The 18,884-nt window shown below is 37.6% G+C and overlaps 1 protein-coding gene across 10 annotated transcripts in view; it reads right to left on the bottom strand.

The window, feature by feature from the left end:
* ERC2 (ELKS/RAB6-interacting/CAST family member 2) overlaps window positions 1-18,884 on the bottom strand; it is a 993,593-nt gene that overhangs the window by 518,048 nt on the left and 456,661 nt on the right. For 8 of the 10 annotated variants that reach the window (XR_009732518.1, XR_009732519.1, XR_009732517.1 and 5 more), the window contains 3 exons: window positions 17,676-17,816; window positions 11,958-12,098; window positions 7,831-7,866 (listed from right to left, as the gene is read on the bottom strand). Coding sequence is in view for 7 of the 10 variants with exons in the window: in XM_061396628.1 (XP_061252612.1) it covers window positions 7,831-7,866; window positions 11,958-12,098; window positions 17,676-17,816 (318 nt within the window). In the remaining 3 variants the exon portion in view is untranslated. The remainder of the gene's footprint in view (window positions 1-7,830; window positions 7,867-11,957; window positions 12,099-17,675; window positions 17,817-18,884) is intronic. The other 2 variants (XM_061396630.1, XM_061396633.1) reach the window with 1 other exon arrangement.

The raw sequence follows: 18,884 nt of genomic DNA, 5'->3' as shown, positions 1-18,884 counted from the left end.
CAGCGAACTAAAATGGACTGGAATGGGTGAATTTAACTCAGATGACCATTATATCTACTACTGCAGGCAGGAATCCCTTATAAGAAATGGAGTAGCCACCATGGTCAACAAAAGCGTCCAAAGTGCAATACTTGGATGCAATCTCAAAAATGACACAATGATCTCTGTTCGTTTCCAAGGCAAACCATTCAATATCACAATAATCCAAGTCTATGCCCCAATCAGTAACGCTGAAGAAGCTGAAGTTGAATGGTTCTATGCAGACCTAGAAAACCTTTGAGAACTAACACAAAAAAATATGTCCTTTTCATTATAGGGGACCGGAATGCAAAAGTAGGAAGTCAAGAAACACCTGGAGTACCAGGCAAATTTGGCCTTGGAGTATGGAATGAAGCAGGGCAAAGGCTAATAGAGTTGTCCCAAGAGAACGCACTGGTCATAGCAAACACCCTCTTCCAACAATACAAGAGAAGACTCTACACATGGACATCACCAGATGGTCAACACCAACCGAAATCAGACTGATTATATTCTTTGCAGCCAAAGATGGAGAAACTCTATACAGTCAGCAAAAACAAGATGGGGAGCTGACTGTGGCTCAGATCATGAACTCCTTATTGCCAAATTCAGACTTAAATTGAAGAAAGTAGGGAAAACCACAAGACCATTCACTTAAATGGTGAAATGACCTAAATCAAATGCTTTATGGTTACACAGTGGAAGTGAGAAATAGATTTAAGGGACTATATCTGATAGACAGAGATCCTGATGAATTATGGACATTCATTCATGACATTGTACAGGAGACAGGGATCAAGACCATCCCCATGGAAAAGAAATGCAAAAAAGCAAAATGGCTGTCTGGGGAGGCCTTACAAATAGCTGTGAAAAGAAGAGAAGGGAAAAGCAAAGGAGAAAAGGGAAGATATAAGCATCTGAATGCAGAGTTCAAAGAATAGCAAGGAGTGTAAAGAAAGCCTTCCTCAGCGATCAATTAAAGAAATAGAGGAAAACAGCAGAATGGGAAAGACTAGAGATCTCTTCAGGAAATTAGAGATACCAAAGGAACATTTCATGCAAAGATGGGCTCGATAAAGGACAGAACTGGTATAGACCTAACAGAAGCAGAAGATATTAAGAAGAGCTGGCAAGAATACACAGAAGAACTGTACAAAAAAAGATCTTCACAACCAAGATAATCATGATGGTGTGATCACTCACCTAGAGCCAGACATCCTGGAATGTGAAGTCAAGTGGGCCTTAGAAAGCATCACTACAAACAAAGCTAGTGGAGGTGATGGAATTCCAGTTGAGCTATTTCAAATCCTGAAAGATGATGCTGTGAAAGTGCTACACTCAATATGCCAGCAAATTTGGAAAACTCAGCCGTGGCCAAGGACTGGAAAAGGTCAGTTTTCATTCCAATCCCAAAGAAAGGCAATGGCAAAGAATTCTCAAACTACCGCACGATTGCACTCATCTCACATGCTAGTAAAGTCATGCTCAAAATTCTCCAAGCCAGGCTTTAGCAATACGTGAACCGTGAACTTCCTGATGTTCAAGCTGGCTTTAGAAAAGGCAGAGGAACCAGAGATCAAATTTCCAACATCCGCTGGATCATGGAAAAAGCAAGAGAGTTCCAGAAAAACATCTATTTCTGCTTTATTGACTATGCCAAAGCCTATGACTGTGTGGATCACAATAAACTGTGGAAAATTCTTCAAGAGATGGGAATACCAGACCACCTGATCTGCCTCTTGAGAAATCTTCATGCAGGTCAGGAAGCAACAGTTAGAACTGGACATGGAACAACAGACTGGTTCCAAATAGGAAAAGGAGTACGTCAAGGCTGTATATTGTCACCCTGCTTATTTAACTTATATGCAGAGTACATCATGAGAAACACTGGGCTGGAAGAAACACAAGCTGGAATCAAGATTGCCGGGAGAAATATCAATAACTTCAGATATGCAGATGACACCACCCTTATGGCAGAAAGTGAAGAGGAACTAAAAAGCCTCTTGATGAGAGTGAAAGAGGAGAGTGAAAAAGTTGGCTTCAAGCTCAACATTCAGAAAACGAAGATCATGGCCTCTGGTCCCATCACTTCAGGGCAAATAGATGGGAAAACAGTTGAAACAGTGTCAGACTTTATTTTGGGGGGCTCCAAAATCACTGCAGATGGTGACTGCAGCCATGAAATTAAAAGACACTTGTTCCTGGAAGAAAAATTGTGACCAACCTAGATAGCATATTGAAAAGCAGAGACATTACTTTGCCAACAAAGGTCCATCTAGTCAAGGCTATGGTTTTTCCAGTGGTCATGTATGGATGTGAGAGTTGGACTGTGAAGAAAGCTGAGCACCAAAGAACTGGTGCTTTTGAACTGTGGTGTTGGAGAAGACTCTTGAGAGTCCCTTGGACCGCAAGGAGATCCAAACAGTCCATTCTAAAGGAGATCATCCCTGGGTGTTTTTTGGAAGGAATGATGCTAAAGCTGAAACTCCAGTACTTTGGCCACGTCATGCGAAGAGTTGACTCATTGGAAAAGACTCTGATGCTGGGAGGGATTGGGGGCAGGAAGAAAAGGGGACGACAGAGGATGAGATGGCTGGATGGCATCACTGACTCGATGGACATGAGTTTGAGTGAACTCTGGGTGTTGGTGATGGACAGCGAGGCCTGGCGTGTTGTGAGTCATGGGGTCACAAAGAGTCAGACATGACTTAGTGACTGAACTGAACCAAACTGAAAGATGAATTTGCAGAAGAGTTGGGATTTCAAAGGATATGATCATGCAGCGGATACTCATACGTGTAGAAACATTAGAAGGGTCTCAAATGTGTCTTGGCCGCTAGCACGGTTACCCCCAGTACCTCCAAATCTGACATTTGCCCTGCAGCAATGTGGATATAAATGAAGCACTAAATTTAGGACTCAGCGGGTATAAATATTTATTAAAAATTCATAAGAGACTTCTGGCTATGATCCCTGAGCACAATAACCATTAGGGCTACAGCAAAGAAGGTTTGCAGACTGATGAGAAAAATGATATTACTTGTCTCAAATCAAGTACTAAAGGAAGCAAAGAACTCAACTGCAGAGAAATGGTACAGTGTTTATAATGACAAGACAAAACTCATTCAATAGTAGAGACTGGTAGTTAAGCTACAGAAAGGTTATTATTATAAGAAGTAATAGGGATATATAGGCAACGTTTAGACTCCTAGGAAATGACATTAGACTATCACTTAACAAAATGGAGTGACAAAAGTTAAAAGTTTCTAAAAGTAGAAAGTTTATTTCTACTCTAAGAAACAAATGCTCCCAGGAAGACATCAAAGCTTAATTCTTATTTTTTCTGCTTTAGTTTACACCGGTGGACATAGGACTGACTATAAAATAATCTTGTTTAACAAAAACAAGTTATAGTTCACCAAATTGTGCAGGGTGGCCATGTTTAAAATAAATAAGAATAAAATAAATTTCTTAGGTACCAACAACTGGTTAGAAAACAAAAGGAGAAACACACCACTCATAACAGTAATTTACAAATTATATACATAGAAATGCCTTAGGCTACCCATAAAAAGAAATATCACAGACATGTAATAGGAAAATGAAAAAACTTAACTATAAAAGATAAGTGAAATAGATAAAAGCTGTATCAAGTTCATAAATTGGAAGAAAAAACATTGGAACAATATCATTCTAAAATTATTTTGGATGTTGAATAATAATCAAGTTAAAATGAACAGTTGTGCTATTAAATTAGCAAGGCGATCCTACAGTTTACTGGAATGATGGAAAATTAAAGGTTAAGAACATTAAAAAAAAAGTGAATAAAAAGCAGAAAGTAGTAGGATAGAATTTGTTTCACTAGATGTTTAAAAATATTATAAAGCCATGATAAATAAAATTCTGATCCCACAAGCAATGGAACCTCACCACTCAACATGAAGCAAAACAATCTAAAGATAGATGCAGTTAAATGGATATAAAAAGTAACATTTAAAAAACCTAATAAAGGTGAATATTAATGAAATTCAAGGATGACTTCTAAGCACAAGGCAATGAAGAAATCCTAAAGGGAAATACAGGTCAAGAACATAAAAATAGTTCTCTGTAGAAAAAAATTAAAGTAAATAAAATCTTGCCATAAATCTGAGAAAGCCTCCATATAAAGCACAAAATAACTCATACAAGCCAATGAGCAAAACAAAAAACTCAAAAACAAGTGCTTAAATCACTTAAAATTATTTACAGAAGAAAACTACAAACAGCTAATAAATGAATTAAAAACTTCAACCACACTAGTAATTAATGATAGCAAAGTTAAAGTGAGAAAAATATTCCACCATGCATGTGTCAAAGTTATGTAAAATGATAGTTTTTTTGTGTATTGGTCTAGATGTGACAGAATGCCTTTGTTCAGAGCTGGAAGAGCCATGTGACATACCAGGCACTACTCAGAGTTTTTAAAAGTCCTTAGCCCCTCATTTTATTCTACTAAAAAAATATAAATGTTGGGAAATTAACATGGAAAGATGCTCTTTGGACTATTATTTATACTGGCAAAGAAAAAAAAATAGAAGAAAGAAATGATTAATGTTTGGAGAATGAGCACATAGAGTAGAATACTGATACAACCATTAAAATGGTGTTTTGGAAGAATATATGAGAAAATTTTGATGATATGTAAGAAATACAGGATATAAAAGTCAATAAAAGCTTTGAGAATTTGGTGAAAATAAAGAGTATTAGACAAGAAAAAGAAAAGAATGGAGCTAAGGAGAAAAGGAAGAAAAAAGGAAAAAAGGGGAACAAGGAAGGAAAAGGCAGGGAAAGGAGAGAGAGGAAAGAAAGAAGGAAAAAGACAGAAAAGGAGACAGGAGATGAAAGAATACTGACAGTCAGTCAAAAGATGTCTGGGTGGGGAACAACCTAGATGTTCCTAGTTATTTTCTGCGCAGTAAGATGTCTTATTACTTTGATTTTCTGCTATATCCATCCATATTTTGGCAAACTCTTCACTGTGTCCCTAACCTTATTTTTATAACTGGAAAAAAGACAATTAAAAAAAAAATTCTATAAAGGATAGAAAATTCATCATGTTGCATACCTATCAGTCTAAAAAACAAACTGAACCCTTAGAATATCTGCAGACAAGAGGAGCTAAAATATTGAACTATACACTATGGAAACGGAGAAGGCAATGGCACCCCACTCCAGCGCTCTTGCCTGGAAAATCCCATGGACAGAGGAGCCTGGTGGGCTGCAGTCCATGGGGTCGCTAAGAGTCGGACACGACTGAGCGACTTCACTTTGACTTCTCACTTTCATGCATTGGAGGAGGAAATGGCAACCCACTCCAGTGTTCTTGCCTGGAATATCCCAGGGACAGGGGAGCCTGGTGGGCTTCCGTCTGTGGGGTCGCACAGAGTTGGACACTGAAGCAACTTAGCAGCAGCAGCAGCAGCACACTATAGAAAACAGTATAAAGGTTTCTCAAAAAACTAAAAGCAGTTGTCATATTATCGAGCAATCCCTCTCCTGGCCATACATTCAGACAAGACTATAATTCAAAAAGCTACATGTACCCCTATGTTCACAGCGGCACTATTCACAATAGCCAAATATGGAAACAACCTAAATGCCCATCCACAGATGAATGGGTAAAGAAGATGTGGCACAAACATACAATGGACTACTACTCAGCCATAGAAAGAATGAAATAATGCCATTTTCAGCACCATGGATGGACCTAGAGATTATCACACTAAGTGAAGTAAATCAGAAAGAGAAGGACAAATACCATGTGATATCACTTACATGTGGAATATAAAGTATGACGCAAGTGAACTTATCTACAAACCAGAAGGGGGGAAAGAGGGAGGGAGGGATGGATTGTGAGTTTGGAATGAGCAGATGCAAACTATTACATATAGAATGAATAAACAAGATCCTCCTGTATAGCACAGGGAACTAGCTTCAATATCCTGTGATAAACCATAATGGAAAAGACAATGGAAAATAATATATATGCATAACTGAATCACGTTACTATTAGAGCAGAAATTAACACAGCATTGTAAATCTCGTATACTTTAGTAAAATACATTTTTAAAAAGAATAATAACCTATATTAATTGGCTATATTAATAATTGGCTATATTCCCAGTGTGTCCAAACAATGGGTTAGCTTAGTTAACTCAGGGAGAAAAAATTAGTCCATGACTTTTGACTTGGTCACCTAAAGGACTGAAAAGTTTGCCTTTGCATCCTAAAGACCCATCACTGGGTTAGAGTAAGGGCAAAATCCACTAAGTACCATGTCATCGCTATTTCTGGAAATGGTCTACAGGTTAACAGAACTGTTTCTATGGGCCCTACATATCCTGACATGGATGGTGAATTCCTATCAGAATTTAGGTAAATCAGAGCTGCTGCAGCAACAAAGCCCTCCCCACTTGACCTCCATACACCCCAAAACCTGATATACTTTGTTTTTTTCCTGTCCTTAACTAGTAAGTGTGATACAATTTCAGTGTGATTACTTTACATCTCTTTAAAATGATCTAAAGAAAACACATACTTTCTTCAGGGTTAATGTTCAAGCATGAAGATATCCCAGTTTTAAATATCTTCACATCTCCACTCACTTGAGCCTGCTTATTAATATGTCCATTCAAATATTAAGAGAAAGGAAATTTGGATTATTTTTGTTCCTCTGCTAAAAATCATATGTGGGTACAGAGGCTAATAAAGATGCTCCAATGAGGCTTGAAGAATTCTGTTTCCTAAAACAAAATTTGTTTCCAAGGATGAAGGGTGGAGGCTGAATCTGAATAAACACACCCAAGCATCTTGTGTATCATGCTATATACAACTAGGAGCAGTAACTTAACAAAAAGTTCTTGGGTGAATTGTTTCCTTTATCCCTGCTATCCCTTTTTCCCATAATGGGAATTTATAAACAAGAAGTAATTAGAGTGCAAGATAGCACAGATCATATCTGCCAAATGACAAATCCCATTCACTTTTAAGTATTATTTCTCCCATCAAGTCACCTGAGTTGACAAAATCCCCTTCCTTTTTAATAAGTTAAAGAAACGAACTGCTTCATATAGATACACACCTGTCATTAGGATAAAAAACAAACAAACAAAAAACTAGCAGTGGCATCTGGGCTATTTTACACATAATTTTACTAGTTACCTATATTTTGTTTTTGTACCATTAAGCTATAATCAAAATTGTTACAGTTATTAGGAGAGTATATTTTAGATTGTTTTCAAATGACATGTTTTTAACCCTTGCAAAACCCATAATAATGTTAGGCATTTAGCAATCTCAAAGGGCATAGCCCTACTTTAAAATTTAAATCTATTTTAACTTCTATCACTTGAATATAACATATATTGAGTTGTTTACTATTTTACAAATGTTTTTCCTTTTGGCATAGATAACTCTGTTTGAAGAATGTGGGAAAGATTTCATGAGCCTAGATCTGCAGCTGACCTAAGTTTTTCGGGCTGCCGTCTCTGGGGTCGCACAGAGCCGGACACGACTGAAGCGACTTAGCAGCAGCAGAGTTAAGACAGAGATAATACCAGAGCTGGCAATATTTCCTTGAGTTCTTAATTTTAAAATTTCACAGACAAAAGAAATGGCAATGGCCTCTGAACAGGTCATTTCTTTTGACAAAACGGAAATGGGAAGAGATTCATAAAGATTTCAAAACTTCCCCAATATGGCACACTGTGACATGTGGTCAATGGATCCTCATGCTTTTATATGTTACAGCGGGAACTTTCAGAAATGACTTACTGGGTTGTACATCTGATTGAACAACTGCTCAGCTTGCTACATTGCAAAGTTGGGGAGGCATTGAAGCACAGACAGGGAAAGAAGGAAAGATCCAGAAAAACAGCATTAGCTCAACAAATTCAGTGCATTTGCACAGACAAACTGGTGGTTAAAAAAGAAGAAATTTCAGTTTCTAAACATTCCACAGTGAAAGTGAGAGGCTCTAGGGAAACAGAAATGTTGACTTTGGCTCCTTTAAAAGAATAGCTGGAATAAGAAATTTAAGGTTTGTATTACTTTCCCTTTCTCAAGTTAAATAACCCATGAAATAAAGAAAGCTGTCCACTTTTGATGATACATGAAGTGCTGGCCTCTAGCAATGAATCAGAAGAAGTGCTCTTGGCCAAGCCTGCAATTTATTACCTGAACTTCAAAGATGGTAATAATAAAAGATTAATTAAATCTTATCACTGAATTTATAGCTCTTCTTTTATATTAACACAAGCTTGACTTTTCTATTCAGTCTAACTTTAGAAAAATATAGATTAGCAAACAGCAGGTTAGCAATAGCAAAATATCAGTAAGCAAGACATTACAGGATTAACAGTAAATGGGAAAAGAATTAAGTCAGTAGGAAGATTAAAGGGAACCAAAATGCAGTATTACCCATTGTCTATTACCAGTTCCTACTAGTAGTTCATAATTAAAAAATACAGTTATCAGTGTCTATCCTATTATGTTCTAAGTCCTTTAGAATCTGTAATGCTCTTCTATTTTGTGGAAAAGATATAAATGTTTGTGGATTTAAATGTACTAAATATTATTTTAAATAGCATCCTCAAATTATAGATCTTAAATAGCTGCATCATTAATTTGGGACTCAATGTCAAGGGGTAGAAGGTGAAACACTGTAAGCTTTAACCCAAGACATTCCTTTGAAGAGCAAGAATTTATTTTTCTTCAACTTTGATGAAGTAAATGATAATTTTACTGTGGTTTTAAAAAAATACCTTCCTCAAAGATGATATTAATTGGAAAATGACTTAAATAACATAAATCATGGCATTCTGAAGTGCTATTGCTTCTCAAATGATTTCTAGTCATACAAGATAAATTTATGTCTACGTATTGAATACTAAATACTCACTAATATGAGTAAAGATTTCCTTACAAGTGAAACTCCAACAACAAAGTTGGAGTTCATCGACAAAACTGGAAAGATGGGGAAGGAACAAATATATCCTGATAACCTTGCTGCCTGACGATGAGAGAGTTCTCTATAGACACAGGGTGGTTGTCAGTGCCACAGTGCTCACAGGCCTTACTTTGGCAGCTGCCTTGAGTTTGAAATCTGGCTGACCAGGTGTGTGGAGCTGTTTTAAAGAGGTGGGATGGAATGTGTAAGAAGTTCCTTTTCTGCCTTTAGTAACCATTTTCAACACAAACTATTTGGAAACGTCTTAAACTGACATAGTGCAGTAAAGAGTTAAAAGCAACTGTGTGTATGAATGTCCTCCATAAACTTTTCTGTTAAAAACTCATCTTACCAATTTCTAGCATTGTTTATAAGACAAAAGCAGATTTAAATCACAATTTGGATTCCACTGTCACTAGCAGACAAGGTTTCTGTTCAGCTAAACACATCACCAATGTTGTATAGATTTTATGACAAAAATACCTGAGCGCTCACAAATCTTAAGCAAAACTCCCCTGGGAACTCATGGTTTATTTATGACATAATAAAACTATTATGTTTTCAGCTTTCATTTAGTAACCCTTTATATTTTATTCACAAGTCACATACCCTTTTATTTAAAAGGAGGCCCAGACACTCCTTAAGCTTTTATAGCTGCTTATTTTTCCATGAGTAAATGATGTGTATATATGTATATTCACAAATTTTTGGCTTATATTTTCAAATATTTCATGTAGACTTCAATTCTTTTTAAGGTGATGGGTACTTGAGGTTTTTACGGAATTATTTATTAGCAGAAATTAAAGGCTACTAGAAAAAGTATTTTAAACTTTTGAATTTAGTTGATGTAGAGGGCCAAAAATAATAAAATAATTACTGCAGGTTAGGTATAAAAATATTTATATTATAATTACCTTATCAATCTCACTGTATTATGCATGTAGGAGATAATATAAGCAAGACGTATATACTTAGAAATAAATTATCTTTTCATAAATTAAATACGTCCTTTACAGCAAGATAACCATATTTGTTACTTTAATCCTGGGGATGTAGCAGAATGCTAAAATGTTATCAGGAATAATACTAAAATATTTATCAGATTTGATCTACAAATTTCTGTATATGGTGTCTATCTGAAAGTCTAAGGAAATCACATGCTTTCACTGACTGCAGCTTAACTGTAACTATGTTGAAAGACACTAAGTTGAATTGTACAGATGTTCACCTATTATTAGCTAAGCCATATTCATGGAAACTATGAACATCAATATATGAACCTCTTACTTTTAAGAGGATTTCCAGTTCCATAGATGCCTTACACTAAAAGGGAGGGGGTCAAGTATGTATCTGAAGACATAATATGTGGAATGCCCTCACTCCATAACGGTTCCTCAGAGGTGATGAAAGGCAGTTTTCATGCCCAGGTGTAGTGGGAGTCCTTCTTCAGGACCTAGCATACTTCAAGTGAGGTGAGATGACTCAAGGACCACCACAGGGAGCCAACAAAATTCTCTCACAGAGTTATCTTGGAGTCCGCTTTATGATCACAAAAATGTTTATTATATAAAAAGTACCATTCATAGGTCCATTTCTTGATATGCATATGCATGTATAACATTTTGCAGAACACATTCATACATATGTCAAGAATATATATCATACACCCAATGCATAAATAGCCAAGTCAATCGCCATTTAAACACCTTCAAAGGGGCAATTTAAACTCTATTTATTGCTTGAGATTTCTGCTTAAATAGACTTTACTTTTAAAAAGTGAGATGATGAGTGGATTAGGAAATAGACTTTGTAATAAAAAGATTCTCTGGCTCTTGTTGTAAAGAGATTTGATCCATATATTTATCTTTTTCTGTATTACTAAGGGGACTTGATTAGTGTGGAATCTCATGACAGTTTCCTCAAATTCTATGATGACGTGAACACAGAATAATCACATTTCAGTTATACATTGCATCATGCATATGAAATAGTATATTAAGTTTTAAAATATCCAGAAGAATTTCTCCACAGATATATGATGCTTTCACATCCCTGTTATCCATATCATATATTCTTATAACTTTAGCAAATGAATCCCCATTTCAGTGTGCTATGAATTATACATAGTCACATTTTATTATATGGTTTGTTTGTTTAGATTCTTATCATCTCTTCTGAATAAGTTTATAATTGTCAAAGGGAAACAAAATGCTTAAACTCATAATGTTATGAGTTTTACGTGAACAATGAATGCAGACGTACCAAACAACACAAGGAAAAAGTCAAAGGAAGGATGCATGACTGGAAATGTACTCCACAAAAATGTCCAGTTCAGAGAAAACATGTTAATACTGCAATGCAAAGACCCTGTTTTCTTTACTGAAGCCTTAAACATATAAACTTGCTTAAACACTAAGGCCATTTCTGGTCAAGTATAAATAGTCAATCCATAGAGCTTCCAAGGATTTGACTATTTTCACAAACTTCTAGAAATTTAATATTGTTGGGTAAACTTCTGCAAAGTCCCCTCTCCCCCAAAACTGACCTACTTCTGAAAAGTAGTAAAAGTTTATCAGTGTATAACAGGGCTCCTGGATTCTTTGACTTATTGAAAACATTTACTGTAAAACATTTATCTTTCTTTATGGTTGAGATTTGCCCAGAGAGTAATGGCTGATCTTTATAATATTTTTCACTTCTACTACTATTTTCATCTATTTCTCAAGCTTTTTTTTTTTTTTTTTTTGCCCCAGACAGGAAACCTAAGATAACTTTTCATGTTCAGAGACAGATCTGATGCAGACTTCTTAGGAATAAAGATTGCTTAATTAATCCTTTTATCAGCAGATGACAAAAGATAAGGGGTTTCTGTTTTTTGAAAAATGTCTCTTCTTTTCCTATTTTATCAATTCATTATAAAATGAGTATGTTTTTTTTCTTAGATATCACTTACCTTTTTTAACTGTGCTTCCAATTTGCTACATTCTTCTTTCTTTTGTTCAATGGCTATTTCTAGAGATTTTAATTTGGAGTCCCTTTTCAGCCCTGCTGAGGCTAATGAAGATGCATGTTCCTTGAGGTCAATTAAAGTAGACTGAAAGGAAAAGAATACTAGTAAGTAAAACAGTGTAATTTCTACTAGCAATGTCTTCAATTTTAATACACTGACTCCATACACAGCAATAAAGTGTGCATTAGACAGAGAGGGTTAATAAGTCTTACTTAGGTAACAATAGTTGACTCTGGCCAGGAAATTAAAGTTGGCCAGTTTATAGAAGCAAGCAGGATCTAATTGCAGTAGAATCAAATGCGACCAAATGCTGTGGTCAGTAAATGCATGTTTCATGTCTCAAAGTTATGCTAATGATCTACGTCCCAAGGTAGTCTACACATCACAGCAAAACGGACACCCTGAACCTTCCGTTTACATTTACTGCTGTCAGGTGGTGCAGCATCTAAGAAAAATACGAAAGAAAATACCAACTTTAACGCTTTTCTCCCACCAAAGGGCAAATCATGTATAAAAGAAGAATCCAAGTAAGTCTTTATCAAATTCCATTGCTTTAGCAGAAAAATGACCAATGTTATTTCAAACATCTCCCATAGAATCAAAGGTAAATTGATTTAAAAATTCAGAGCAAATTTTATGTCTTAGTCCTTTGTAAATTCAGATTCAGGAATATAATGAATCCCTCCAACTCAGACATGGGGTTACCCAAGTTGTTCTAGAAACCAAGAGGTTCCCTGTATAGTACAAATTCCACAAGGTAAAGAAATAACACTTGCATATATCACAGTGCACAACTTTGCTACCTAGGAGGGCAATATCTACCAGCAAACATGAAATGGTTAGCAACATCTATCTATGTGACTAAAATGTTCAGGTTCCACCCAAAACCAGACATGATGCATTTATTTTATATCCATTTGCAATGCCTAGGAAGACACTAAGCAAACAGCATTTTCTTAGTAAATGATGTGGTCTCATACTTTATTGCAGAATGAGCACTGGAATAACCATATTGATGACGATACCACCACAATCACCCAGCAAGCAATCCAAGTTCTAACAACTCTCTGAGTGACAGGTTAGCCATTCTCATTTTTCAGGTCAGGAAACTGAAGCTCACATGAGGCCTTGTCTTCAGCAAGGTTCTCAAGCCATTAATGGGAGATATACATCTTAAGCTTCCCTGGTGGCTCAGATAGTAAAGCGTCTGCCTGCAATGTGGGAGACCTGGGTTCGATCCCTGGGTTAGAAGATCTCCTGGAGAAGGAAATGGCAACCCACTCCAGTATTCTTGCCTGGAGAATCCCACGGACAGAGGAGCATGGTAGGCTACAGTCCATGGGGTCGCAAAAGTTGGACATGACTGAGCGAGCTTCACATACATCTCAAGCCCAGGTTTCCAACTCCAATTTCAATGGTGTTTTCATGTAACTTCCACAGAAATAATAAAGGATCTTATAACCCTGGTGGCTCAGATAGTAAAGCGTCTGCCTGCAATGTGGGAGACCTGGGTTCGATCTCTTGAGTTAGAAGATCTCCTGGAGAAGGAAATGGCAACCCACTCCAGTATTCTTGCCTGGAGAATCCCACGGACGGAGGAGCATGGTAGGCTACGGTCCATGGGGTCGCAAAAAGTTGGACACGACTGAGCGAGCTTCACATACATCTCAAGCCCAGGTTTCCAACTCCAATTTCAATGGTGTTTTCATGTAACTTCCACAGAAATAATAAAGGATCTTATAACCCTGGTGGCTCAGATAGTAAAGCGTCTGCCTGCAATGCAGGAGACCTGGGTTCGATCTCTGGGTTAGAAGATCTCCTGGAGAAGGAAATGGCAACCCACTCCAGTATTCCTGCCTGGAGAATCCCACGGACGGAGGAGCATGGTAGGCTACAGTCCATGGGGTCGCAAAAAGTTGGACACGACTGAGCGAGCTTCACATACATCTCAAGCCCAGGTTTCCAACTCCAATTTCAATGGTGTTTTCATGTAACTTCCACAGAAATAATAAAGGATCTTATAACCCTAGTGGCTCAGATGGTAAAGAATCTACCTGGGTTCGATCCCTGGATTGGGAAGATCCCCTGGAGGAGGGCATGGCAACCCACTCCAGTATTCTTGCCTGGACAGTCACTTGGACAGAGGAACCTTGTGGGTTACAGTCGATGTGGTTACAAAGAGTTGGACACGACTGAGCAATTAAGCACAGTATAATCCACATACTTTGACACAGTGAAAACTATGATCACCCCAACTAAATGATAAGCTCCTTGCTAATAAAAATTGCTTGCCTTTATAAATTTTAAATTGCCATTTAAATTTAAAATTTAAATTTTAAATTGCCAATATAAAATTTAAATTTTAATAGCTCTATGTGTCAACTTAGCTAGTTAGCCACAGTCTCCAGTTACTCAATCAAACAGTAATCTAAGTGTTATTATAGAGATATTTTGAAGATGTTACTAACATCTACAATGAGTTCACTTTAAGTAAAGAATATTATTCTTCATAATCTGGGTGGGCCTGATCCTATCAGCTGAAAGTTCTTAGAAGCAGAAGGAGGTTTCCTTCAGGCAGAAGAAACTCCTCCTATGGACAGAAGCATTAGCTTCTGTCTGAGAGTTTCTAGCCCATCCTGCCTTCTGTGTGAATTCTGTGTGAATTTTGGACTTCCTTAGCCAGCCCCCATAACTATGTAAGTCAATTCCTTGCAATAAATTTCTTAATATGATTAAACTTCTTAATGCAGCTCTGTTTTTCTGATGGAAGCTTGACTGACATACTGAGCCCAGTGGCAGGCACATTATTATACAGGAACAATAAATGTGTGCAGAAGTGCCTGTCTGAAATTCATACAATGTAACCAGTGTTTACAAAATTATTTTCATTTAAAGTTTACACTCTACCAAGTCATCAAAATCTCTTTTCAATTAGAAGCACATATAAATATACATATTGCTTTTAGGGTGCAAACACAGGAATAACATTTGGAATCCGTGAAGAAAGCTATAGATGAGACAGAAGCGTCAGTGACTTTTCTTTCATACTAACTATAGGAACTACAGACTCTGCAGCTTTATATATTCTTTATATATCAAAAAATGATAATCTTATCAAAGAAATAACCTCTTCTCTAAAAACTAGTGAACTTAAATTTTAGAGAACATAAATTTTGCTGCTAAGCTTCCACTAAATTCCTGTTACAGATCAATTCTTTCCTTCTTGGACTCTTAATTTACTTTACTTTAATTACAGTACTTTAATCTGTTTCAGGTCAGTTCAGTCACTTAGTCATGTCTGACTCTTTGCAACCCCATGGACTCCAGAATGCCAGGCTTCCCTGTCCATCACCAACTCCTGAAGCTTACTCAAACTTATGTCCATCGAGTTGGTGATACCATCCAACCTTCATCCTCTGTCATCCCCTTCTCCTCCTGCCTTCAATCTTTCTCAGCACCAGGGTCTTTTCAAGTGAGTCAGTTCTTTGCATCAGATGGCGGAAGTATAAGAGTTTCAGATTTAGCATCAGTCTTTCCAATGAATATTCAGGACTGATTTCCTTTAGGGTGGACTGGTTGGATCTCCTTGTAGTACAAGGGACTCTCAAGAGTCTTCTCCAACACCACAGTTCAAAAGCATCAATTCTTCAGCGGTCAGCTTTCTTAACAGTCCAACTCTCACATCCATACATGACTACTGTAAAAACCATATCTTTGACTAGATGGACCTTTGTTGGCAAAGTAATGTCTCTGCTTTTTAATATGCTGTATGGGTTGGTCATAGCTTTTCTTCCAAGGAACAAGCGTCTTTTAATTTCATGGCTGCAGTCACCATCTACAGTGATTTTGGAACCCCCAAAAATAAAGTCTGTCACTGTTTCCATTGTTTTCGTATCTATTTGCCATGAAGTGATGGGACCAGATGCCATGATCTTAGTTTTCTGAATGTTGAGTTTTAAGGCAACTTTTTCACTCTCCTCTTTCACTTTCATCAAGAGGCTCTTTAGTTCTTCTTTGCTTTCTGCCAGAAGGGTGGTGTCATCCTCATATCTGAGGTTATTGATATTTCTTCTGGCAATCTTGATTCCAGCTTGTGCTTCATCCAGCCCAGCATTTCACATGATGTACTCTGTATATAAGTTAAATAAGCAGGGTGACAAGATACAGCCTTGACGTACTCCTTTTCCAATTTAGAACCAGTTTGCTGTTTCATGTCCTGTTCTGTTACTTCTTGACCTGCATACAGATTTCTCAGGAGGCAGGTCAGGTGGTCTGGTATTCCCATCTCTTGAAGAATTTTCCACAGTTTGTCTTGATCTACACGGTCAAAGGCTTTGGCATAGTCAATAAAGCAGCAGTAGATGTTTTTCTGGAATTCTCTTGCTTTTCGATGATCCAGTTGATGTTGGCAATTTGATCTCTGGTTCCTCTGCCTTTTCTAAGTCCAGCTTGAACATGTGGAAGTTCACAGTTCATGTACTGTTGAAGCCTGTCTTGGAGAATTTTAAGCACTACTTTGTAGCATGTGAGATGAGTTCAATTGTGCGGTAGTTTGAGCATTCTTTGGCATTGCCTTTCTTTGGGATTGGAATGAAAACTGACCTTTTCTGTTCCTATGGCCACTGCCAAGTTTTCCAAATTTGCTGGCATATTGAGTGCAGCACTTTTCACAGCATCATATTTTAGGATTTGAAATAGCTCAACTAGAATTCCATCACCTCCACTAGCTTTGTTCATGGTAATGCTGCCTAAGGCCCACTTGACTTTGCATCAGGTTTAAAATTACCAAAATCCAAGGGCTGAAGTGACACTCTGGAGCTGGGAAATTAGCAACTATGCTGGGATACAATCCAACAGGGCAAAAGAACAAATGTGTCATAAAGGAGACAAACATGTTCTGCAAACAAAATGAAGTGTCCAATTGTGGACTACGGCATGTATCTCAGGGTTTTGGAGACTGAAGAAAAGAATGTGCACATTACTGCTTCTCACACTTCACCAAAGCACTGCTAAGTAAACTGAAGGGGTTATAGGTATTCCTCAGTACATGGATACTTTTCATAACCACCACACAAGAAATTTCTTTAAAGCAGGTTGTTTTACATTATAAATGCAGATGAGATTTGTATTCTGTATCCATGTTTGCACTAGCATTAAAACACTGTTTCAGACTGAGCAGCCAAAACCTTTTCCTATGGGCCCAGCATGGTACCACATCTCCTAACCTGGGGGTATCGACTGATTCATTTCAGAATTGTAGATGAATGCATAGCACCCAACACAAGGATTAATACCTAACAGGCCCTCAGTAAATTGGAGCTATTGTTATTATTGTCAGTGCTTTTGTTGTTCTTGTTATCTCAAACAAGAGATCATGAGATCCTTCAAGCCATATGAACATGGCAAGACAGCAAGAAAACTTCCAAGGGATTACATGATATGTGGTTATTACAGTACAGAAGATATGCACAGAGCATCACCGGATAAAGAGAGTCACAGTGAATACTGTTCTGTAAATTCAGAGAGCTTTATAAAGCAAAGGTAACTAGATCCCCCAAGTCTTCACACAGTCCCTCAAACTAAGTCTCTAGTCTGCCTCAGCTACATGGATGTGGGTTGATGAGGACTACTCGTGTGGTGCACTTGTTTCTCCAGACTCACCTCTTTTTCCGTCAGCTCAGCTTGTAAAGCATTGACCTTCTCTTTCAGGTCTTTGTTCTCTTTTCGGAATGATTCTATCTCTTCTAGTCTTTCCCGATCATCTCTCTCCCTTTGTTCTTTCAAACGCTCAATTATTCTTTCCTGTGAGGCAATTGCCCAATTAAAGAAAAAAAAAAGTGAGAATCTATCAGTGTGTGTGCCAAGGCATGCTACAGAATGAAATAAGAAGCAATACACATAAGAAGTGCTCCTATGTGTACTGGACTCAACATACACAAGGTATTCAAAATTGGGTGTGTGAAGAGAGGTTGTGCATAACAGTATTCGGGAAAGACAGTCAACCACAGCTTTCAGCTTGTTAATCAAAGTTAGTACCACAGGGTTGTCATGGACCTCAATGCTCAAGTTCATGGTGGTACCAGGGATTTCCAAGAGCAATTCCAAAAGAATGAGGTTCAGGCGCCAAAACCCAAAGCCTTGTATGACGAAGGGGAAGACACAGAACCAAACTCTTGGATCAACCCTCTTTGCTTGGCTTTTCCATCTGATGTCAAATAACCTTCCTTGATTTCTGAAGACTCTTTTTGTGAGAAAGAGGATCAGAGAGAGGCAGGACCTAGACCCTCAAGGACATAAGGCTGAACTCACAGTGAGAACTTGATATAAAATAAGTATTAAGTTCATTATGTAAGTGATTTTCCAATGTATCTGGAGGCGTTTATTTACTTCCATGTTTTTTTCAACGATTTCTTGGCCATCAGTAGAGACTCAAAAACATTGCTAGTTTCTCAGAGCTATCTGAGGCACTATTTCCTGGACTACAGTCCTCATTTTGCTGCAAATAATACTTAACTCACAACTCTCAAAAGGAAAAAAAAGAAAAGAAAAGAAAACACTGTTAGAATTTGAGCAAAGTTCAAACAGAAGTTTTCTTTACTAAGAGGTCACTACTGCTAGGCACTGTGATACCTTCTCACCTAGTCCTCATCACACCTGTACAATCTGAACTAGGACTACTGGTAACAGATAGTGGGGAGGAAAGCCAGGCTTACAAAGGCCAGTTGACTCATCCATCAGAAACAGAAGGCCCACCCTGATACCCAGGGCTGTCTGAGTCTTAGCCACGGCCAAGGGAACACACTGCCACAAACACAAGTCATTCAAGGAGATGTGAGTACCTGACTGCCCTTGAGTTTTATGTCTAAATAA

Source organism: Bos javanicus, chromosome 22 (assembly GCF_032452875.1).
Source record: "Bos javanicus breed banteng chromosome 22, ARS-OSU_banteng_1.0, whole genome shotgun sequence".
In the NCBI taxonomy this organism is placed as follows: domain Eukaryota; kingdom Metazoa; phylum Chordata; class Mammalia; order Artiodactyla; family Bovidae; genus Bos; species Bos javanicus.
This window is presented reverse-complemented; position numbering and strand designations above follow the sequence as displayed.